The 19,962-nt window shown below is 42.8% G+C and overlaps 1 protein-coding gene across 1 annotated transcript in view; it reads left to right on the top strand.

The window, feature by feature from the left end:
* Positions 1-19,962, top strand: part of LOC142740126 (neuronal acetylcholine receptor subunit alpha-7-like) — a 253,583-nt gene that overhangs the window by 116,809 nt on the left and 116,812 nt on the right. Inside the window, exons 5-6 of the mRNA XM_075849855.1 lie at positions 8,318-8,397; positions 18,893-19,060. Coding sequence (XP_075705970.1) covers positions 8,318-8,397; positions 18,893-19,060 — 248 coding nt within the window. The remainder of the gene's footprint in view (positions 1-8,317; positions 8,398-18,892; positions 19,061-19,962) is intronic.

Raw genomic sequence — 19,962 nt, 5'->3', positions numbered from 1 at the left:
CATACATCCCTTGGTTTATAATTTACCCCAATTTTACTTACCCTGATGCACTCCACACAGCTTATCCCCCCTCGTCTTTCCCCTCTGAGCCCTGCTGTGTCTCCAGGCAGCTGATAACAGCCACATGTAGGGTATTGCCATACCCGGGAGAACCCACATTACAGTTTATGGGGTGTAGGTCTCCGGTCAAAATGCTCACTACACCTCTAGATGAATGCCTTAAGGGTGTAGATTTTAAAACGGGGTCACTTCTTGCGGGTTTCAACTGTACTGGTACCTCAGGGGCTTCTGCATACATGACTTCGCACTAGAAAATCCCCAGTAGGCCAAATGGTGGTCCTTTCCTTCTGAGCCCTCCCATTTGCCCAAACGGCAGTTTATCACAACAAATGGGGTATTGCGGCACTCAGAACAAATTGTGCAACAGAATGGGGTATTTTGTTTCTTGTGAAAATAAGAAATTTTCAGCCAAAACAACATATTATTTGAAAAAAATCATTTTGTTTTCATTCCCAGCCCAATTCAAATAAGTTCTGTGAAAAAAACTATGGGGTCTAAATGGTCACAACACCCATAAATGAATTCCTTGAGGGGTGTAGTTTCCAAAATGGGGTCATTTGTGGTTGGTTTCTATTGCTTTGATACCTCTGCGGCTCTGCAAATGTGACATGGCACCCGAAAACCAATCCAGCAAAATCTGGACTCCAAAGAACACACAGCGCTCCTTTCCTTCTGAGCCCTCCCATGGGCCCAAACGGCAGTTTATCACCACAAATGGGGTATTGCCGCACTCAGGACAAATTGGGCAACAAAATGGAGTATTTTATTTCTTGTGAAAATAAGAATTTTTTAGCTAAAATGACATATTATTGGAAAAAATATATTTTTTTTTAATTCCCAGCCCAATTCAAATAAGTTCTGTGAAGAAACTATGGAGTCTAAATGGTCACATTACCCATAAATGAATTCCTTGAGGGGTGTAGTTTCCAAAATGGCATCACTTCTGGTGGGTTTCCATTGCTTTGATACCTCTGGGGCTCTGCAAATGCGACATGGCACCCGAAAACCAAACCAGCAAAATCTGTACTCCAAAGAACACACAGCGCTCCTTCCCTTCTGAGGCCTCCCATGGGCCCAAACGGCAGTTTATTGCCACAAATGGGGTATTGATGCACTCAGGAGAAATTGTGCAACAAAATTGAGTATTTTGTACCCTGTGAAAATAAGAAATTTTGGTAAAAAATTACATCTTATTGGAAAAAATGACATTTTTTTAATGTCACAGCCCAATTGAAATAGGTGCTGTGAAAAAACTGTGTGGTCAAAATGCTAACAACAACCATAAATGAATTCCTTGAGGGCTGTAGTTTCCAAAATGGGGTCACTTTTGGTGGGTTTCCATTGCTTTGATACCTCTGCAAATGCGACATGGCACCCGAAAACCAATCCAACAAAATCTGGACTCCAACAAACATATAGCGCTCCTTTCCTTCTGAGCCCTCCCATGGGCCCAAACAGCAGTTTATCACCACAAATGGGGTATTTCCACACTAAGGACAAATTGGGCAACAAAATGGGGTATTTTGTTCCCTGTGAAAATAAGAAATTTTGATCACAAATGACATTTTATTGGAAAAAATGACATTTTTTTCATTTCACAGCCCAATTCAAATACGTGCTGTGAAAAAACTGTGCAGTCAAAATGGTAACAACAACCCTAAATGAATTCCTTGAGGGGTGTAGTTTCCAAAATGGGGTCACTATTAGGGGATTCCTACTGTTTTGGCACCTCAACACCTCTTCAAACCTGGCATGCTGCCTAAAATATATTCTAATAAAAAAGAGGACTCAAAATGCACTAGGTGCTTCTTTGCTTCTAGGGCTTGTGTTTTAGTCCACGAGCGCAGTAGGGCCACATGTGGGACATTTCTAAAAACTGAAGAATCTGGACAATACATATTTAGTAGTGTTTCTCTGGTAAAACCTTCTGTGTTACAGAAAAAAAATGAATACAATTGAAATTCTGCAAGAAAAATGAAATTTGCAAATTTCACCTCCACTTTGCTTTAATTCCTGTGAAATGCCTGAAGGGTTAAAAAACTTTCTAAATGCTGTTTTGAATACTTTGAGGGGTCTAGTTTTTAAAATGTGGTGTTTTATCAGGGTTTCTAATACATAGGCCCCACAAAGCCACTTCAGAACTCAAGAGGTACCTTAAATAAAAGGCTTTTGAAATTTTCTTAAAAATATGAGAAATTGCTGTTTATGTTCTAAGCCTTGTAACGTCCAAGAAAAATAAAAGAATGTTCAAAAAACAATGCCAATCTAAAGTAGACATATGGGAAATGTGAACTAGTAACTATTTTGGGTGGTATAACCGTCTGTTTTACAAGCAGATGCATTTAAATTCTGAAAAATGCAATTTTTTCAAAATTTACTCTAAATTTTGCAATTTTTCACCAATAAACACTCAATATATCGACCAAATTTTACCACGAACATGAAGCCCAATGTGTCACGAGAAAACAATCTCAGAATCGCTTGGGTAGGTTTAAGCATTCTACGTTATTACCACATAAAGTGAAATATGTCAGATTTGAAAAATGGGCTCTGAGCCTTAAGGCCAAAACTAGGCTGCGTCCTTAAGGGGTTACGTTTTTATTGATTGAAAGAGCTTTTGATTTCTGTAAATATGACCTCCTGATGCTGCAAATTCAACAAATTACCATTTTAGTTCTCTTTACAACCTTTAAAATGTTTTGATCTCTGTTGTGCATAATAATTTGAAACAGTGCATTTTGAGTTTTTTACTTCTAAAAAAAAATCTGTTATCATTAGGAGATTTGTTCAATAAAATTAGCATTATACTCTAATGGTTGATGGCTTGAAGATTATACTGACTGTCATTTGCATCGACTATTTAGGAAAATCAGCGAAAAATAACATTTGCATAATAATTTGGAATGCGGTGTACATACATACATACACATGTACACATCACAGAGACACATGAGTATGCACATTATACACATATAAAGTACACATTGTAAACACACATGAGTATGCACATTATACACATATAAAGTACACATTGTAAACACACATGAGTATGCACATTATACACATATAAAGTACACATTGTACACACACATGAATATGCACATTATACACATATAAAGTACACATTGTAAACACACGTTCACTTACCTTTTATGTAGGATATTTGTGAAGGGCGTTCAGCAGGTTGATGTGGTGGGAGTCTTCACTTCATCTCTTCTCCTGGTCACAGCCCGACACAGAGCCCGCCGACAGTCTCCTCTTCCCCATGTCCCGACTGCTAGCAGCAGGAGGAGAGATGTGTAGAGCAGGGAAGAGGGGCTGGAGGGGGAGCTTCTAAAGCAGCAGAGGGAGTTTCAGCACAGACCACGGCTGCTAAGTAGGAGCGAAGCACACCTCGCCTCATGACAGGTGCGGTCCTGGCACCGGGGCTCCCTCCGGTGCTAGCGACGTCACCGGGCATGAGGGGATTCAAGCGGCCATGGGCCCCCTGGGAGTCTTGGGCCCCGAGCGGCCGCCCGAACCACCCTAATGATGATCCGCCACTGATCATCGTTATCTATGACGCGAAGAGTCCCTGCCTCTCCGAGGAACTACTGTGCCGTACTGAAAACATGTTTTCAGTATGTGACAGTTTTCCCGCAGCAAGGCATCGACTTCTAGCGTCATAGATAACGATGACGATAAGAGCCCAGCTTCCTGCAGTGTGCTCAGTCCGGGAAATGCGGCCAACCTGCGGACCCTATATCACGGACTGAATACGTTCGTGTGAATCCGGCCTTACAAGCAGATACTGTACATTTACTGATGTAGGCATCTTTTCCTGATTTTTAACGCATTAAATACACAGTGGCAAGAAACTTTGCCTTGACTTTTTCAATGACTATTCAATGGCTTTTGTTGTGCGATACCACGCTCAAGATAAACTAGACTACATCCGTAAATTTAGAAAAATGCTAATTTTTGCACATTTTCTCTACATTTTGGTGGTTTTTACAAATTAACACTGAATATATCAATCAAATTTTACCACTAACATAAAGTACAATGTGTCATGAGAAAGCAATCTCAGAATCTCTTGAAAAAATAAAAGCATTCCAAAGTTAATAACACATAAATTGACACATGTCAGATTTGAAAAAAAAATGGCCTAGTTCATAGTGCTAAAACAGGCGGTGTCCTGATAAGCAAAACAAATAATTTACTAAGTGAATTTTTTTGAAGACTTAACGTGGCCTGCAGCCTAAACTATTCAATTGTATCTGCGTTCTGAAGTCACAGATACAAGTGAATGTGGCAGTCCCTAACACCGGGTCCCCCCAGAGCTATAGACGCCACCTGACCAAAATGTTATGTGCCAGGCTAGGGGGCGGCCTCATGTCACGGGCCCCGTAGTGGCTACTATGGGCCCACCGCACTGCCGGGCGCTTCGGAAAAGCAAAGGGAGGGCAGCCAGCGCAGCGCCCCCTTCCTCTTGCTGGGGTGCTGTGCCCTGTGCAATCACACAGGTCACAAACCCCAAAGGCCGGCCCTGATTGTAAGCTTTTGCAAACAGGTCCCTGATTTTGCTAGTACATGCTCCCATGAAATGTGCTGCAGAAAATGTTGGCGCTATTTATATAAAGATTATTATCATTCTTTTTCCTGGGGGAAGGAGAGCCTAACCAGCTCTGCATACAATTCTCGCAGAGGACGGCCGTTGTCTCCCAGATTCCAGTTCTGAAGACCACTTCACATGGTCACACCGCGATGCTGATACCACACTAGCATCACGGTCATTGGCCATGTGAAACCTCATCAGAACTAAACTCTAGGTGCCTTCAACCCTCTGCAGCCTGGAACTGATGCAATAATACCTTACCACGGTCTCTATTTGCATAACCACAACCTTTATTTTCTTGACCACTTCCACAAATATTGCACAAACTGGACACCTCTGCTGGTTACTACTACTTCAGACATTATAGACTTGGCATTTTTTGTTAGATGACATATCTGCTTTAAACTTTAAAATGATGATAATTACAATCCTAATAATATACACTAGCTCCTCCATCTTCATAATAATCAAAGACACTTCTATTATTTTTATGGATGCTGGAAAAAGTCCCCTATTTTTCAGACTGTCTAGGAATTTACAGACTGTTGACAACCCTGCGTAGTTCTCAGGGCTTCTGCACTTGCCTAAGATGTCCTGTAATCTTCTACATGCTGTGGTTGAGCAGAACGGGAGAAATCTCTGGTGTATGTCTGCACAGTATATCTGTTTAGTGAAAGAGTACTGGAGATCAGGGCACTGCAGATTTCAAAGCACATGTCCACCAGCACAGAACGTCTGGTGGAGATGTCTAGGGGAGGAGGTTGAGCGCATTGAGCCTACAGGTTTGTGTCCCAAAATATTTTCAGAGGGGCATTTTCTCTAATGTTCCAATTAATGAAATGCTCATCTGCCCTGGGGAAATTTGTGCAAAGGTCATGCTAGTAATAAGACTACCCCTTTAAGTTTTTGTCCTTAGTCCGGATTCTCATTCAGCTATTCCTAGTAAAACTGGTTGACAAGCAATTTGGCGACTATTAGGGCTAGCTGGTTGCTTCACTGTGAAGAAAATTTTTATGAAGGGGCTGCAGCACTTACGGATCGGTTGGCAGACAGTCAGGCTCCGACTGATGAGGAACTGATAGCATATCCTAGCAATATGCCATCACTTCCTGTAGTGGATAAAGCCTTTAATATTGTCCATTCTTAAACCTTACACAATCCAAACAATTAGGTCATTTGCGTTCCCAGTTGGGCCGCCATGCTGAATTTGGTCTTCCTTATAAGCTTTTAGTATGCAAATAACTGAAATCAATGCATATACCAATATGCTACATTCACTTGGGAAACATCTATTCCCCATCCAGAGATGTGAACACGTTTTACCAAAAGGGGTTTCCCTTTGAATTCTGTTCCCATGAATTTAGGAATGTGAGTTTATTTCTTATCAACAAATTAAAACTGCAAGGGAATAGTGATCAATTTATGATCTCTGAACATTTAGAAGGACAGAAATACATATAAGTCAAACTTCTAGACTTTAGCCAAGAACACCTAGAAAAATATGTAATACATGGTTATTATAATGGAGAAATGTCCTGCCAGAGGTCTTTCAAACATATTTAAAAACTGAAATATAAATTATTCAAAAGTGCAAAGGAAAAATTGCACAGCGTAAAATTGGAAATTTCCATCAGGCTTTTCAGTCATGAAGGACACTATAGAAGTTTTCAGAACAATACCTTTATACAACAACATGACTGGCAAAGCTATAAAATCTAAATGATCAATAAATATATTAGTGTTAGCAGAAATTAAATCTTTAAAGCTTCAGCAATTTATTATGTTATTTAGAATTAGTACATTTCTACTCTTTTCTAGATTTAAATAAAAGTATTGGAATAACTGCAAGTCTTGAAAATAAATGAAAGGACATATTACAGCTTGTCAAGTTAATCCAAAAAAGTATAATATAATATAATGAGATATAATACCCCAAGAATAAGTTCACCTAATAACACATCACATCATTCCATCCAGTCACCTACTGTATAACAAAATAAAGAAACTCACGATTGTTGGATGTGTTATTATTGAGAAGCTTTATAGTGTTATTTGGGCATTGCTTGTTATTTTGGCACTATATTGCACTATTATTTAAGCAGAATTATGTGTGCACTTTTTGGAACTGTTATTGGGCACAGTATGGTGGTATTTAGGAATAAAACGGCACTGCAATTGTGGCAATGTTATGACATTATTATTCTTCCAACTAAATTGCAGTCCATATGGAACTTTTTTGGGGTGACTCTAAATACATTATTAATAATGGTATGTTGTGACCAAAGATTTTTTTTAGGTTTTAATTTTTAGATTTTTGTTACAGATTATTATAGGTATGCTAAAGCTGAGTTACAGAAAATATCAACCTCACCTGCTTACTAGCATACTAAGCAGGATTTTTTTTTAATCATGGCATTCATCTTGGTCTATGTGATGCCCTATTAAAAACCATTATTTACAATGTCAACATTTTCAAGAGAAGAATCAATAAAATTTTCATTCATCACAAAGTATTCATAATCATGGTAATGGCATAAGCAAATTAAGAAATGAATTCCGGGACTCATATAGTAAATTATTGTGAAGAAGAGTGCCTAAACCCATTAATCTATACCTTACTTGGCAATAACTACATCTCTTGTTAGTAGGGTATGTTTTCTCAACTATGAATTTGTCTTTCTGAAAACTATTATTACTGTTAAGTCAAACAGCTATATATCGATGCGGATGACGTCATAACATTTCCAATAAACCAAAAATAACCTTACAAACAATTACACTGCATCTAATGTATCAAAGCTCAAATCTGTAGTATGAAATCTTGAAGAAAAGCTGGCAGTGTTGTCAAAGGTAGCCAATAGGAATTCACTTTTCATTCTTTAAACTGCATTAGAAAAATTAGGCAGGAGCTGTTCTTGGAACAAGAACATGTTTTCAGGCAGTTTTGATACGTTTGGTCCTAATCACACTGAAAATGTTGCCGATGGGTTTACTTATCTGGGCATAATACTAGGCATAACAACAAAAGTTCAAAGCAAATGATTAAAGTAGTGGCAAATATATAATACATTATGGATACTACTATTAAAACTAATCTTGATTTTTTTTCATCCCAACTTGTGGAAGACACCAAACCTTCAAAATAATGTTACTATAAGGCTGGGTTCACACGACCTATTTTCAGACGTAAACGAGGCGTATTATGGGGTTTGCCGACGTACTGTGCAGACGACCTGTAATTTACGCGTTGTCGTTTGACAGCTGTCAAACGACGACGCGTAAATTGACTGCCTCGGCAAAGAAGTGCAGGGCACTTCTTTGCAACGTAAATTGAGCCGTTCTTCATTGAACTCAATGAAGAGCAGCTCAAGATTTACGAGCGTCACAGACGCCTCGCATAATACGAGGAGGAGCATTTACGTCTGAAACGAGGCAGCTGTTTTCTCTTGAAAACAGTCTGTCTTTTCACACGTAAATGCCTGCTATCGTGTGCACATACCCTTAAAGTACCCTAGCTGTTATCCAAAGATGGAGAGTCTGCAAGAAGTTATGATGGTAGATATGTAACATATGTACAAAAATGTTTGCATTGTGCAGGACATCTTAATTATTTATAGATTATATTTTTCTAACTCATTTTTTTTCTTATATGTGTTTCAGTGCAGATGAAAGATTTGATGCAACATTTCACACTAATGTCTTGGTGAATTCCTCTGGAGCTTGTCAATATATTCCTCCAGGTAAAACCCATTGTGTGTTAATTTGTATTAAACACAGCCCAAAGCTCCATGGTCTCCTCTGTAATACAGTATATCCAGAATATCCTAACATTGCTATGTGTCATTTTCAGCCTAGAGCATGTTGAGTATATTATAAATACCAGTATGCATTCATTTAGCAATCTAGTGTTTGATCCAGTCTGCTTTATATTATTTACTTTAGTAGTGAATTATTAATATATGTATATTGCTATGAGAATTAAACAACTTAATCCTAAATTAGTCTTCTTCTAATATACTGTAGAATATTCTAATTAAAAGTGGACTTTCTTACCTAAGCACGACAGTCAACGTTGAACTCTATCTCAAGATACTCTATTTGCACTTTTATTGTAAATTCTAAATTATTAATAATATATTACTCTTTAAATTGCATTTCATACTTATATATCCTGTGTTTATTATCCATTAAAGTCATAATAATATAGTGGTCATAATTAAAATGGGGCCCCACCATTAACTCACCGATATAATTAACATTTGTAAAATCTTTGTAAAAGATCTTCATTATCTTTTTACTTACTTTTCAGTTTGCTTTAGGATGTGATAACATCAGCATTGGGCTTCCGTTCATCGGTTTCGTTCGACCTTTCCATCGACCTTTGTTAGGCCCCCGGCTGCCAGTGCAACCCATAGGCGGCCAGCGATCGTGGGCCGCGGATGGGTGACAAAGGGAGCGCCCTCCTTCTGTCAAAAGATTTAAATGTCGTGGTCGCTATTGACCACGGCATTTAAGGGGTTAAACGGCTGAGATTCAAGGTTAAAGGTAATGTGTCGCGAATTAAAAAAAAAAAACAATTTCAGTAAGTTACTTATTGTTATTATATTTTTAGTTCTTTTTGTATATTTTTTTTCTTCCACGAGGTGGGAAGTATTCAAAATTAAATAATAAACTGACATGTTTTCCTATGTTGGCCACCAGAGGGAGCACTTCCCAGAACTACAGCAAGGTGAATTAGGCAAAGCAGACTGACTCACAGCTGCCCTAAATGTGGGAGACTCATCCCCCTCCCTATTTTTGGCTACAAACCAGGAAGAGGTGTTTTCAAATTGGCAAGCATTGTCCATTTTTGAAGTGAATATACAATTGTAGGACGTGCTGATCACAGCAGCTATAGGACACACCAAAAGGTTAAGAATGATGAAAGTCAAGAGGGAGACCTGTGGTAAATGACTTTTCAGTTGACAGGTTTACACAGCGTGTATTTGTAAAGATTTTTGGCGCATTTTGCACTCCAAAAAATGTGTAAAAAAACACTTGATTAGGCTTCCCATTTACTTTAATTGGAAAGTGCGCCTTTAGTACATACAATGTCCTTTTTTACTAAATAATTTTAAAAAAAGTGTTGCGTAAAAAAAGAGGCGTCAAGTCAATTCTTACGTAAAACATGCCAAATGTTCCCATAGTCAATAGGAGTCCTAATTACGCACAAAAATAACACGCAAAAATCGCAAACAAAATTCAAAAACCACTTGATTAAGCTTCCATTTACATCAATGGGAAAGCAAGCTGTTAGTACATACAACACACTTTTTGTGCGAGCATTTTAGAGCAACGCATTGCGAAAAAAAGAAGCATCGATTCAATTGTTTGGTGTGTAAAACGCACCAAGTGCTCCCATAGTCAATGGGAGTCTTAATTACGCGCCAAAAAACATTGAATAAAAAATCTTATCTTATGTCTCTGTGTTTTTTTAATACTTTATTAGCGCCTTAGTATTGACAGTTGTTTGTTTGATGAAGTCCATTACTAATGGGGGCTCTGTGTAAACCAGTAAAAACGCTAGCGGTAACCCCCTATTAGTAACCCGGGATCCACCGCCATCAAGGCTACCAGGAACAGTCCTGTACAATCCAGTAACCGGCCATCTGTAATGATGGTTGGGCACTGGGGCAGCCACAGGCTGGTATTATGAGGCTGGGAAGAGCCAAAACCTGTGGCTCTTCCCACCCTGATAATGCTAGCCTGCTGTAGCTTTTTTGTATCTGGCTGGATATGAAAATGGATATTTAAAAAAAAACAAAAAAACGACGTGGGGTGCCCCCATTTTTCATAACCAGCCAGATAAAATAAAGCAGCCGCAGCCTAGCATTACCAGGATGGGAAGGGCCACTGTTTTTGGCCTAATAATACCAGCCTACAGCCTCCCCAGTGCTCGACCATCACTACAAATGGTCGGGTACTGGATCGTACCCGGCTCTTCCCGGTACCCCTGGTGGCTGTGGGTAGCGGGGTAATAATAGGGGGTTACTGCTAGTCTTTTTACTGGCTAAAACTAAGTTCCCCCTTATTAATGGACACTGTCAAACAGACAACTGCCATTACTAAGGCCCTAATAAAGTTTAAAAAAAACAGAGACATCAGATATATTTTTTTATTGAAATAAGAACTCCCCCACACACCCCTCGTTAACTATTTTATTTTTTTTTAAAAAGTAGGTCTTCGCAGTTGTCCACCTAATCTACGACATAGTCCATCGAATCTACGACGTAGTCCAAATAGGTCCAGCGGATCCTGAAAAACAAAAAAAATTAGGTTCGTAATATGAAAAATAAAAAATCTTATTCTCACCTCCAGCAGTCTTCTGTCTTCTCCCCTGCGCCGCAATAGAAAGTAGAGGTCAATGAACTGTAGTTTCTATTGAGGCGCATGAGACCTAGAGATGCGCAAGAAATATTAACAGTTGTTAATAATTCTGGTGCATAATGGAGCTCCTCCCACAAACCTCCCCCACACATGCAGCCGCTCTGCAAATTGTGTATGGGAACTTTGATGTCATCTTTACTGTTGGTGTTCAGCTGAAGCCTTCACCTGTTGGCTCACCCAGGTAAGTCGACCTGTACTAAAAGTAGTTGAATATCCCTGAACTAGAGGAACAATGGCGGATCATCATTGGGTGTTTTGGGCGGCCGCCCGAGGCTAGAGGCTCCCGAGGGGCACATGGCCGCCCCAAGTTCAATGCGTTTTTGCCGCAATTTTGCTGCCACAAAACAGCATTGTGTATATCCTGAAAGGACCTGCAGACATAAAGGTCACAAGACTTTATGTCTGCAGTCCTTGTTACTGATTAGAGACCTGCTGGTCACATGACTGCAACTCCTAGAACAGCAGCAAGAGAGAAGACCGTAAAGTGAGCTGCGAGATAAGTGTAAGGGGATCATGGATTTGTTTAAGGGGTCTGTGTTTAGAGGGTCTGTATTTAGGTGGTCTGCGGTCTGTATTTAGGGTGTCTGGTCTGGGGTCTGTAATAGTTTAAAGGGTCTGTATTTAGGGGGTCTGTAGTAGTTTAAAGGGTCTGGTCTGGGTTCTGTATTTAGGGGTCTGGTCTGGGGTCTGTATTTAGGGGTCTGATCTGGGGTCTGTATTTAGGAGGTCTGGTCTTGGGTCTGTATTAGTTTAGGGGGTCTTGTCTGGGGTCTGTATTAGTTTAGGGAGTCAGGTCTGGGGTCATTATTAGTTTATAGGGTCAGGTCTGGGGACTGTATTTAGGGGTCTGGTCTAGTGTCTGTATTAGTTTATGGGGTCCGTATTTAAGGGGCCTGGTCTGGGGTCTGTATTAGTTTAGGCGGTCTGGTCTATAGTCTGTATTAGTTTAGGGAGTCAGGTCTGGGCTCATTATTAGTCTGGGGTCTGTATTTAGGGGTCTGGGGTCTGTATTAGTTTATGGGGTCTGTATTTAGGGGGCCTGCTCTGGGGTCTGTATTTAGGGGTCTGGTCTGGGGTCTATTAGTTTATAGGGTCTGTATTTAGGGGGACTGGTCTGGGGTCTGTATTTAGGGTGCTTGTTCTGGGGTCTGTATTTATTTAGGGTGCTTGTTCTGGGGTCTGTATTTGTTTAGGAGGGTCTGGTCTGGGGACTGCAATTGCAACTCCGACTGACCAGGCCGCGATAGGCTCTCCCACTCCTGAGCCTGCCACCCTGGTTGGTGGGAGATGGTGTCAGTCGAACAGGTCTGGCCTCAGGTGTGGATTGATTAATCCCAGGAGTATACCTAGACGTAGTACCTGGCAGATCCCTAACAGTACTCCCCCTTTTATGAGGGGCCACCGGACCCTTACTAAGAGGACCCGGTTTAGTAGGGAAGAGAAGGTGGAACCTCCTGATCAATACCCCAGCGTGAACATCACGGGCAGGTACCCAAGTCCTCTCCTCCGGCCCGTATCCTCTCCAATGGACGAGGTACTGGAGGGAGCCCTGGACCATCCTACTGTCCATAATCTTGGCCACCTCGAATTCCACCCCCTCAGGGGTGAGAACGGGAACAGGAGGTTTCCTCGAGGGGGACCAGGACGGGGAGCAGCGTTTAAGGAGGGAGGCATGGAAGACGTCATGTATGCGAAAGGATGGGGGCAGCTCCAGACGGAAGGATACAGGGTTGAGGACTTCAATGATATTATAAGGTCCAATAAATCGGGGAGCAAACTTCCTGGACGGGACCTTAAGGCGCAAGTTCCTGGACGACAACCAGACCAAATCCCCGACGACAAACCGGGGGTTAGCAGAACGTCTACTATCCGCCTGAATCTTTTGTGCGCTCTGGGACGCCTCTAGGTTCTTCTGAACCTGGGCCCAGACAGTGCACAGTTCCCGATGAATATCCTCTACCTCAGGATTATTGGAACAACCAGGGGAAACGGAGGAGAACCTTGGGTTAAACCAGAAATTACAGAAAAACGGGGAGACCCCTGACGAGTTACTGACCCGGTTATTCAGGGAAAATTCAGCAAGGGCAAGGAATGAGACCCAATCGAATTGACAGTCAGAGATGAAACACCTTAAATATTGTTCCAGGGATTGGTTCGTCCTTTCCGTTTGGCCATTAGTTTCGGGATGGAAGGCGGAGGAGAAGGACAGATCAATCTCCAACTTTTTACAAAAAGCTCTCCAAAATAAGGAAACAAATTGTACCCCTCTGTCAGAAACTATATTGACTGGGGCCCCATGGAGACGCAGGATGTGTTTCACAAACAAAGAAGCTAACGTCTTGGCGTTAGGTAGCTTCTTAAGGGGCACAAAGTGGCACATCTTGCTGAAGCGGTCTACTACCACCCACACCACCGACTTGCCCTGAGATGGAGGCAAATCGGTGATAAAATCCATGGAGATATGTGTCCAAGGTCTCTGGGGAATGGGCAAGGAACGTAGTAGGCCCGCAGGTCGGGACCTAGGGGTTTTGGACCTAGCGCAAACCTCACAAGCGGCGACGTAAGCCCTAACGTCTTTAGGCAACACAGGCCACCAATAGTTTCTGGTAATGAGGTGTTTGGTGCCCAAGATGCCAGGATGACCAGATAGAGCGGAGTCATGGTTTTCCCTGAGTACCCTTAGCCGGTATTGCAGGGGAACAAACAGTTTGTCCCCAGGGACGTTCCCGGGAGCTGCACCCTGATCAGCCGCGATATCAGAAGCTAAATCAGAATCCGTGGCAGAAACGATTATACCAGGGGGTAAAATACAAGCAGGATCCTTCTCGGAAGGAGGATTGGCCATGAAACTATGTGACAGAGCATCAGCCTTAATATTCTTGGACCCAGCCCTATAGGTAACCAAGAAATTAAATCTGGTAAAGAATAGTGCCCACCGAGCTTGTCTAGGATTAAGCCTCCGGGCCGATTCTAGGAAAACCAGATTCTTGTGATCCGTAAGGACCGTTACCTGGTGTCTGGCCCCCTCCAGGAAGTGCCGCCACTCTTCAAAAACCCATTTAATGGCTAGAAGTTCGCGGTTGCCAATATCATAGTTACTCTCCGTGGGCGAAAACTTCCTAGAGAAGTAAGCACAGGGGCGGAGATGGGTGAGGGAGCTGGTACCCTGGGACAAGACGGCCCCCACTCCCACCTCGGATGCGTCAACCTCCACAATAAATGGCTCCTCTTGGTTGGGCTGAATCAGCACGGGGGCCGAGATAAAGCACTTCTTGAGGGTCTCAAAGGCCTGGACGGCCTCAAGGGGCCAATGGAGGACATCAGCACCCTTGCGAGTAAGGTCCGTGAGAGGCTTAGCGACGAGGCTTAGCGACGACCGAGAAGTTGGCAATAAATCTCCTGTAATAGTTGGCGAACCCTAAAAAACACTGTAACGCCTTAAGGGAGGCAGGTTGGACCCATTCCGCCACAGCCTGAACCTTGGCAGGGTCAATGCGGAATTCATGAGGAGTGAGGATTTGCCCTAAAAATGGTATCTCCTGTACCCCAAAGACACATTTTTCAGTCTTAGCAAACAGATTATTCTCCCGAAGGACCTGGAGCACCTTCCTGACATGCTCCACGTGGGAGGACCAGTCCTTGGAAAACACCAGTATGTCATCAAGGTACACAACAAGAAAATTACCCAGGTAATCTCTCAGGATTTCATTAATAAAATTCTGGAAGACAGCAGGGGCATTACACAACCCATGACCAGGTATTCGAAATGACCTTCGGGTGTGTTGAACGCAGTTTTCCACTCATCCCCCTCTTTGATGCGGATAAGGTTATATGCCCCCCGTAGATCGAACTTAGAAAACCATTGGGCTCCCTGAACCTGATTAAAAAGATCCGGAATCAAAGGAAGTGGGTACTGGTTCCTTACGGTGACCTTATTCAGGTTACGATAATCAATGCACGGCCTAAGACCACCATCCTTCTTCCCCACGAAGAAGAAGCCAGCACCTACAGGAGAAGTCGAGGGGCGAATGAAACCCTTGGCCAGGCATTCTTGGATATACACCCTCATAGCTTCACGTTCAGGACATGAAAGATTAAATATCCTACCCTTAGGAAGCTTGGCACCAGGCACCAAATCGATGGCGCAATCGTAATCTCTATGGGGGGGCAACACCTCGGAGGCATCCTTAGAAAACACATCGGCGAAGTCCTGAACAAACTCAGGAAGCGTGTTTACCTCCTCCCGGGGAGAAATAAAATTAACAGAAAGACATGACATAAGACGTTCACTACCCCATTTGGTGAGATCCCCAGTATTCCAATCAAACGTGGGATTATGCAACTGCAACCAGGGAAGACCTAATACCAGATCAGACGATAATCCCTGCATCACCAGTACAGAGCACTGCTCCAAATGCATGGAGCCAACCAGAAGTTCAAAAACAGGAGTATGCTGAGTAAAATAACCATTAGCAAGGGGAGTTGAGTCGATACCTACTACAGGGATAGGATAAGGTAAATCAATAAAAGGCATCTTTAGAGACATAGCAAATTCCACAGACGTGATATTAGCAGATGAGCCAGAATCCAAGAAAGCACTGCCCGTGGCAGACCGGCCAGCAAACGAGACCTGAAAGGGAAGCAAAATTTTATTGCGTTTCACATTAACGGGAAATACCTGTGCGCCCAAGTGACCTCCCCGATGATCACTTAGGCGCGGAATTTTTCCGGCTTCTTATTCTTGCGCCTGGGACAGGTGTTCAGTAGATGCTTGTCGTCCCCACAGTAGAAGCAGAGACCATTCATTCTGCGAAACTCCCTACGTTGTCGAGGGGACATGGAGGCCCCGAGTTGCATAGGTACCTCTGAGTCCTCCGTGGAGGGGCGAGGAGACGGGACCTCGGGGGGGATCGCAGAAAAGTCAGAGGGGAGCACATTGAAGCGTTCAAGCTGACGTTCCCTGAGACGTCGGTCAAGTCATACTGCTAGGGCCATAACCTGGTCAAGGGAGTCAGAAGAGGGGTAGCTAACCAGCAGATCCTTCAGGGCGTCAGATAATCCTAACCTAAACTGGCACCTTAGGGCCGGATCGTTCCACCAAGAAGCTACGCACCACTTTCTAAAATCAGAACAGTATTCCTCAACCGGTCTCCTACCCTGACGTAAGGTCACCAGCTGACTCTCGGCTAAAGCAGTCCTGTCAGTCTCGTCGTAAATGAGTCCGAGGGCAGAGAAAAAACGATCAACAGAGGAAAGTTCAGGGGCGTCAGGAGCCAAGGAGAAGGCCCACTCTTGGGGCCCTTCCTGGATTCGGGATATGATGATACCCACCCGCTGGTTCTCGGAACCTAAGGAGTGGGGTTTTAGGCGGAAATACAGTCTGCAACTCTCCCGGAAGGAGAGAAACGTCTTACGGTCCCCTGAGAACCGGTCAGGTAACTTGAGGTCGGGTTCTAGAGGTGAGGTGAGGGGTACTACTAAGGCAGTGTCACCCTGGTTGACCCTCTGGGCCAGGGCCTGGACCTGTAGGGAGAGGCCCTGCATCTGCTGGGTCAGGGTCTCAAGGGGGTCCATGATAGCGTCAGCGTAGGAGAAATGGTAGACTAGGTAAGGGCTTGTAATTATGTAATGGCAGGAAGGAGGTGAAGGGAAGGTGAGCCCTAATCTACCCACCGCCCTGTCCCTGCCTACTTGCAACGACCCGCCCTAGGCGACAGGGTACAACTGGGCGGCGGTCCCTACGCTGTCTAAGTGCACGGGAGAACAAACAGGGAACACGCAAGGGAAGGGGCAGTAGCCACGGAACGCCGCGAGGAAACGGAGCGGTGAATGAGTAGTCAGGACCAGGATGAAGTGGAGTATACCAAAGTGAGCACGGAGAAGGAAGCAAGCCAGGGGCAAAGCAAAGCAGGTTAAGCGGAACTGCAGCAAGGCAGAAGCACGGCAGAAGCAGGCTGGAGCAAGCAGCAGTGAGGCCAGGAATCCAGAAGAATTACAAGCACTGAGGAAGAGAACACGGCAGGTAATAAAGGACAGGGGGCGGAGCTAACTCCGACTGACCAGGCCGCGATAGGCTCTCCCACTCCTGAGCCTGCCACCCTGGTTGGTGGGAGATGGTGTCAGTCGAACAGGTCTGGCCTCAGGTGTGGATTGATTAATCCCAGGATTATACCTAGACGTAGTACCTGGCAGATCCCTAACAGCAATAGTTTAGAAGGTCTGGGGTCTGTATATATTCAAATTTATTAGTCTGAGTAAAAGAGGTTGTCACATCGATAGGTCACCAGTATGAAAAACCGGTCCATGCCCAGACAACTCCTTTAATGTATGGTTCTGGGCCTTGGTCTCTGACATTTTGTGTTTCTAAAGGGGCTGTAAATGGCTGCAGAAGAGAGGAGCAGAACGAGAACGACTCACATCAGAGAAGACGTCACTTGTGAGTCACTGGATCTATAGAGGATCTGTCCGATCTCCTGACATGTCTGTTGTAAGAAATTGCTTGTATTCCACATAAAGTTTTTGCGTACCCAGGACTAATAGACAAATGCATGTTACCATTCCCATTGTCAAGAGGATGTGTCCCTACACAGTGATATACAGTCAACGATGGTTGGAGACCGTCAGTATGTAGGGACACAGCCGTTTGACAAGAGGAATCGTAACACCCATTTGTCAATGCTCTCACAGAAAGGTGATGTTCACTATAGACACAGCAGAGCGGCGGTGGGGAGGGGGGCCCAAGTTTGTGGAACAGCCCAGGGCCTATGGTCTACTTAATCCGCCACTGTAGAGGAATACAAACTTCCCCTAATCTTTTCCTTTTCCCTGCTGTTTAATCACTTGAATTCAGTGCAGCTTTTTACTACTATAAGTAGGAGGAAGTTCTTTTGTGTTCAGTCACACTGAGGCATCTATCCAGTTTGATGCAGACCTTTTAACCATGCAGCAGCAGGGCCTCATGCCCTGCAGGCATTTGTGCAGCCGAACAGGCTGCATAGGTAGTATGTTGACCCCTGGATTTTCCAAGTGTTTGCTTAGCTGAAAACTATGCCCGGATTATAGGGATAGAAGCAGAGTGATGGGCCAAGGAACTCCACAACCCATTTCCCTCCAGCACTTCCCAGTTACTCGAAGCAGCTTGACATGGGAGAGAGAAAACATCATCATGGCTGCTCTATTACATGTCATCTATTCCTCTTATCAAATAATCAGCAGCTGCCAGTGTGTGAGCTGCTGACCTGTAGTGAAGAAGCATACGATGGCAGTATAAATTCAGATACGCACCAAGGGTGGACAACCACAGCCAACTGAAATTAGAGGTTCTTGTGCAGTGGCTGCTACTGAATGGCACCAATCAGAGCGATAGCAAGGATTTCCTGCAACCGGGTTCAGTTTGCTGACCCTATTTCTGGCCAAGGCTAAGTGGCAGTCTCCCTGGCACCCAGAACATGGGGCACATCTCCCGATTGCTCCTCCTAGCTATGCCCGTGGCATCAATAATAGGGGAAGAAGTATTCTTTATTCAGGAGTCTCCACCAATCTTGATTTAACGTTGCCAAAAACTCCATACACAAGTGTTATGTGCTGATGGGGACTACAGAAATTGTCTTGATAGTTTCATGTGTACAAGGTAATTTTTTATTTTTTTTTTTGAGAAATTAGTCATACTCACCCAATAAACAACTGGTATTTCCACAAAGAAATTACATAATATGCTTCAAAAATCCAACCTGTCAAATTACAGAAGCTTTACTGTATAGTACATTTTCCTTGTATTATTAGCTGACGTGTATTTACATTTTTTTTTAGGTATTTTGAAGAGCACATGCTACATTGATGTACGATGGTTTCCTTTTGATGTTCAAAAGTGTAAATTAAAATTTGGATCTTGGACTCATAATGGCTGGCTTCTTGATCTACAAATGCTAGAAGCTGATATTTCCAATTATATTTCTAACGGAGAATGGGATTTAGTAGGTAAGCCTTTCAATATAATCAGGCACATGACCTTTTATTTACAAAAAAAAATTGTATTGTACTGTATACTAAACAAATATTGAATATAATATATATGGTACAATGTGCTGTACTAGCAAAATGGGCTCTGCAATTTATAATCATCAAAAAAGCTGTGGTGTATACACTAGATATGGTGATCTGTAGAAGGTTGATTCAATGATTTTTAAAGTGAAGCATCGCCTCTATAGAGAGATTATGCTTCACAGCGAATACCCACTGAGCTCTGAACTTGCAGGTCCACAAGCAGGCATGTCAGAGAAAGCAGGTCCTAAGATTTAAAGAAGCAACATTTTTATGAGGCATATAATAACAAAATAACATGCAGATTGCCTACAAATTAATGAGCCACAAGATAGAGGAAAATATGTGTCTATGGTATTTTAAAATTCGTGGGAGGACGTTAAAAATACATGCCTTTAAATATGTACATAACCTACAAAACACATCTATTAACGTAAAAATGTCAACATTTGCCATTAATCTGAATATTAAATTATTGCCCAAGATTGTGTTTCTCATTATAGTCATGAGAGAGAAAAAAAAAGCACTTCTCATTTGTCTGTGCAGCGCAGAGACGACTGCAAAAAAAAATAAAAAATACATTCACTAGCATCTGCTGCAGGCAGAAAGTTTACTGACAGCACAATAATCAATGTGACTGTAGAACCATGTTTTTACATTAACAATCATGGAAACCCTTTAAGACATACCTGTCATAATGACTGTGTGGCATTCTCAGGATATAGAGCAATCGCAATCCTATAAATAGATGTGATGTCACAGGTACAAGTTTATCAAAATGCCTGACACTCTTGAACTCACTTAGGCAAAGAATGGAGGGAGCCTGGCATCAGGACCTT

This window comes from Rhinoderma darwinii, chromosome 1, assembly GCF_050947455.1.
Source record: "Rhinoderma darwinii isolate aRhiDar2 chromosome 1, aRhiDar2.hap1, whole genome shotgun sequence".
NCBI classification, from domain to species: Eukaryota; Metazoa; Chordata; class Amphibia; order Anura; family Rhinodermatidae; genus Rhinoderma; species Rhinoderma darwinii.
The sequence above is the reverse complement of the archived record's forward strand: the minus strand, read 5'-3'. Positions and strand labels throughout refer to the sequence as shown.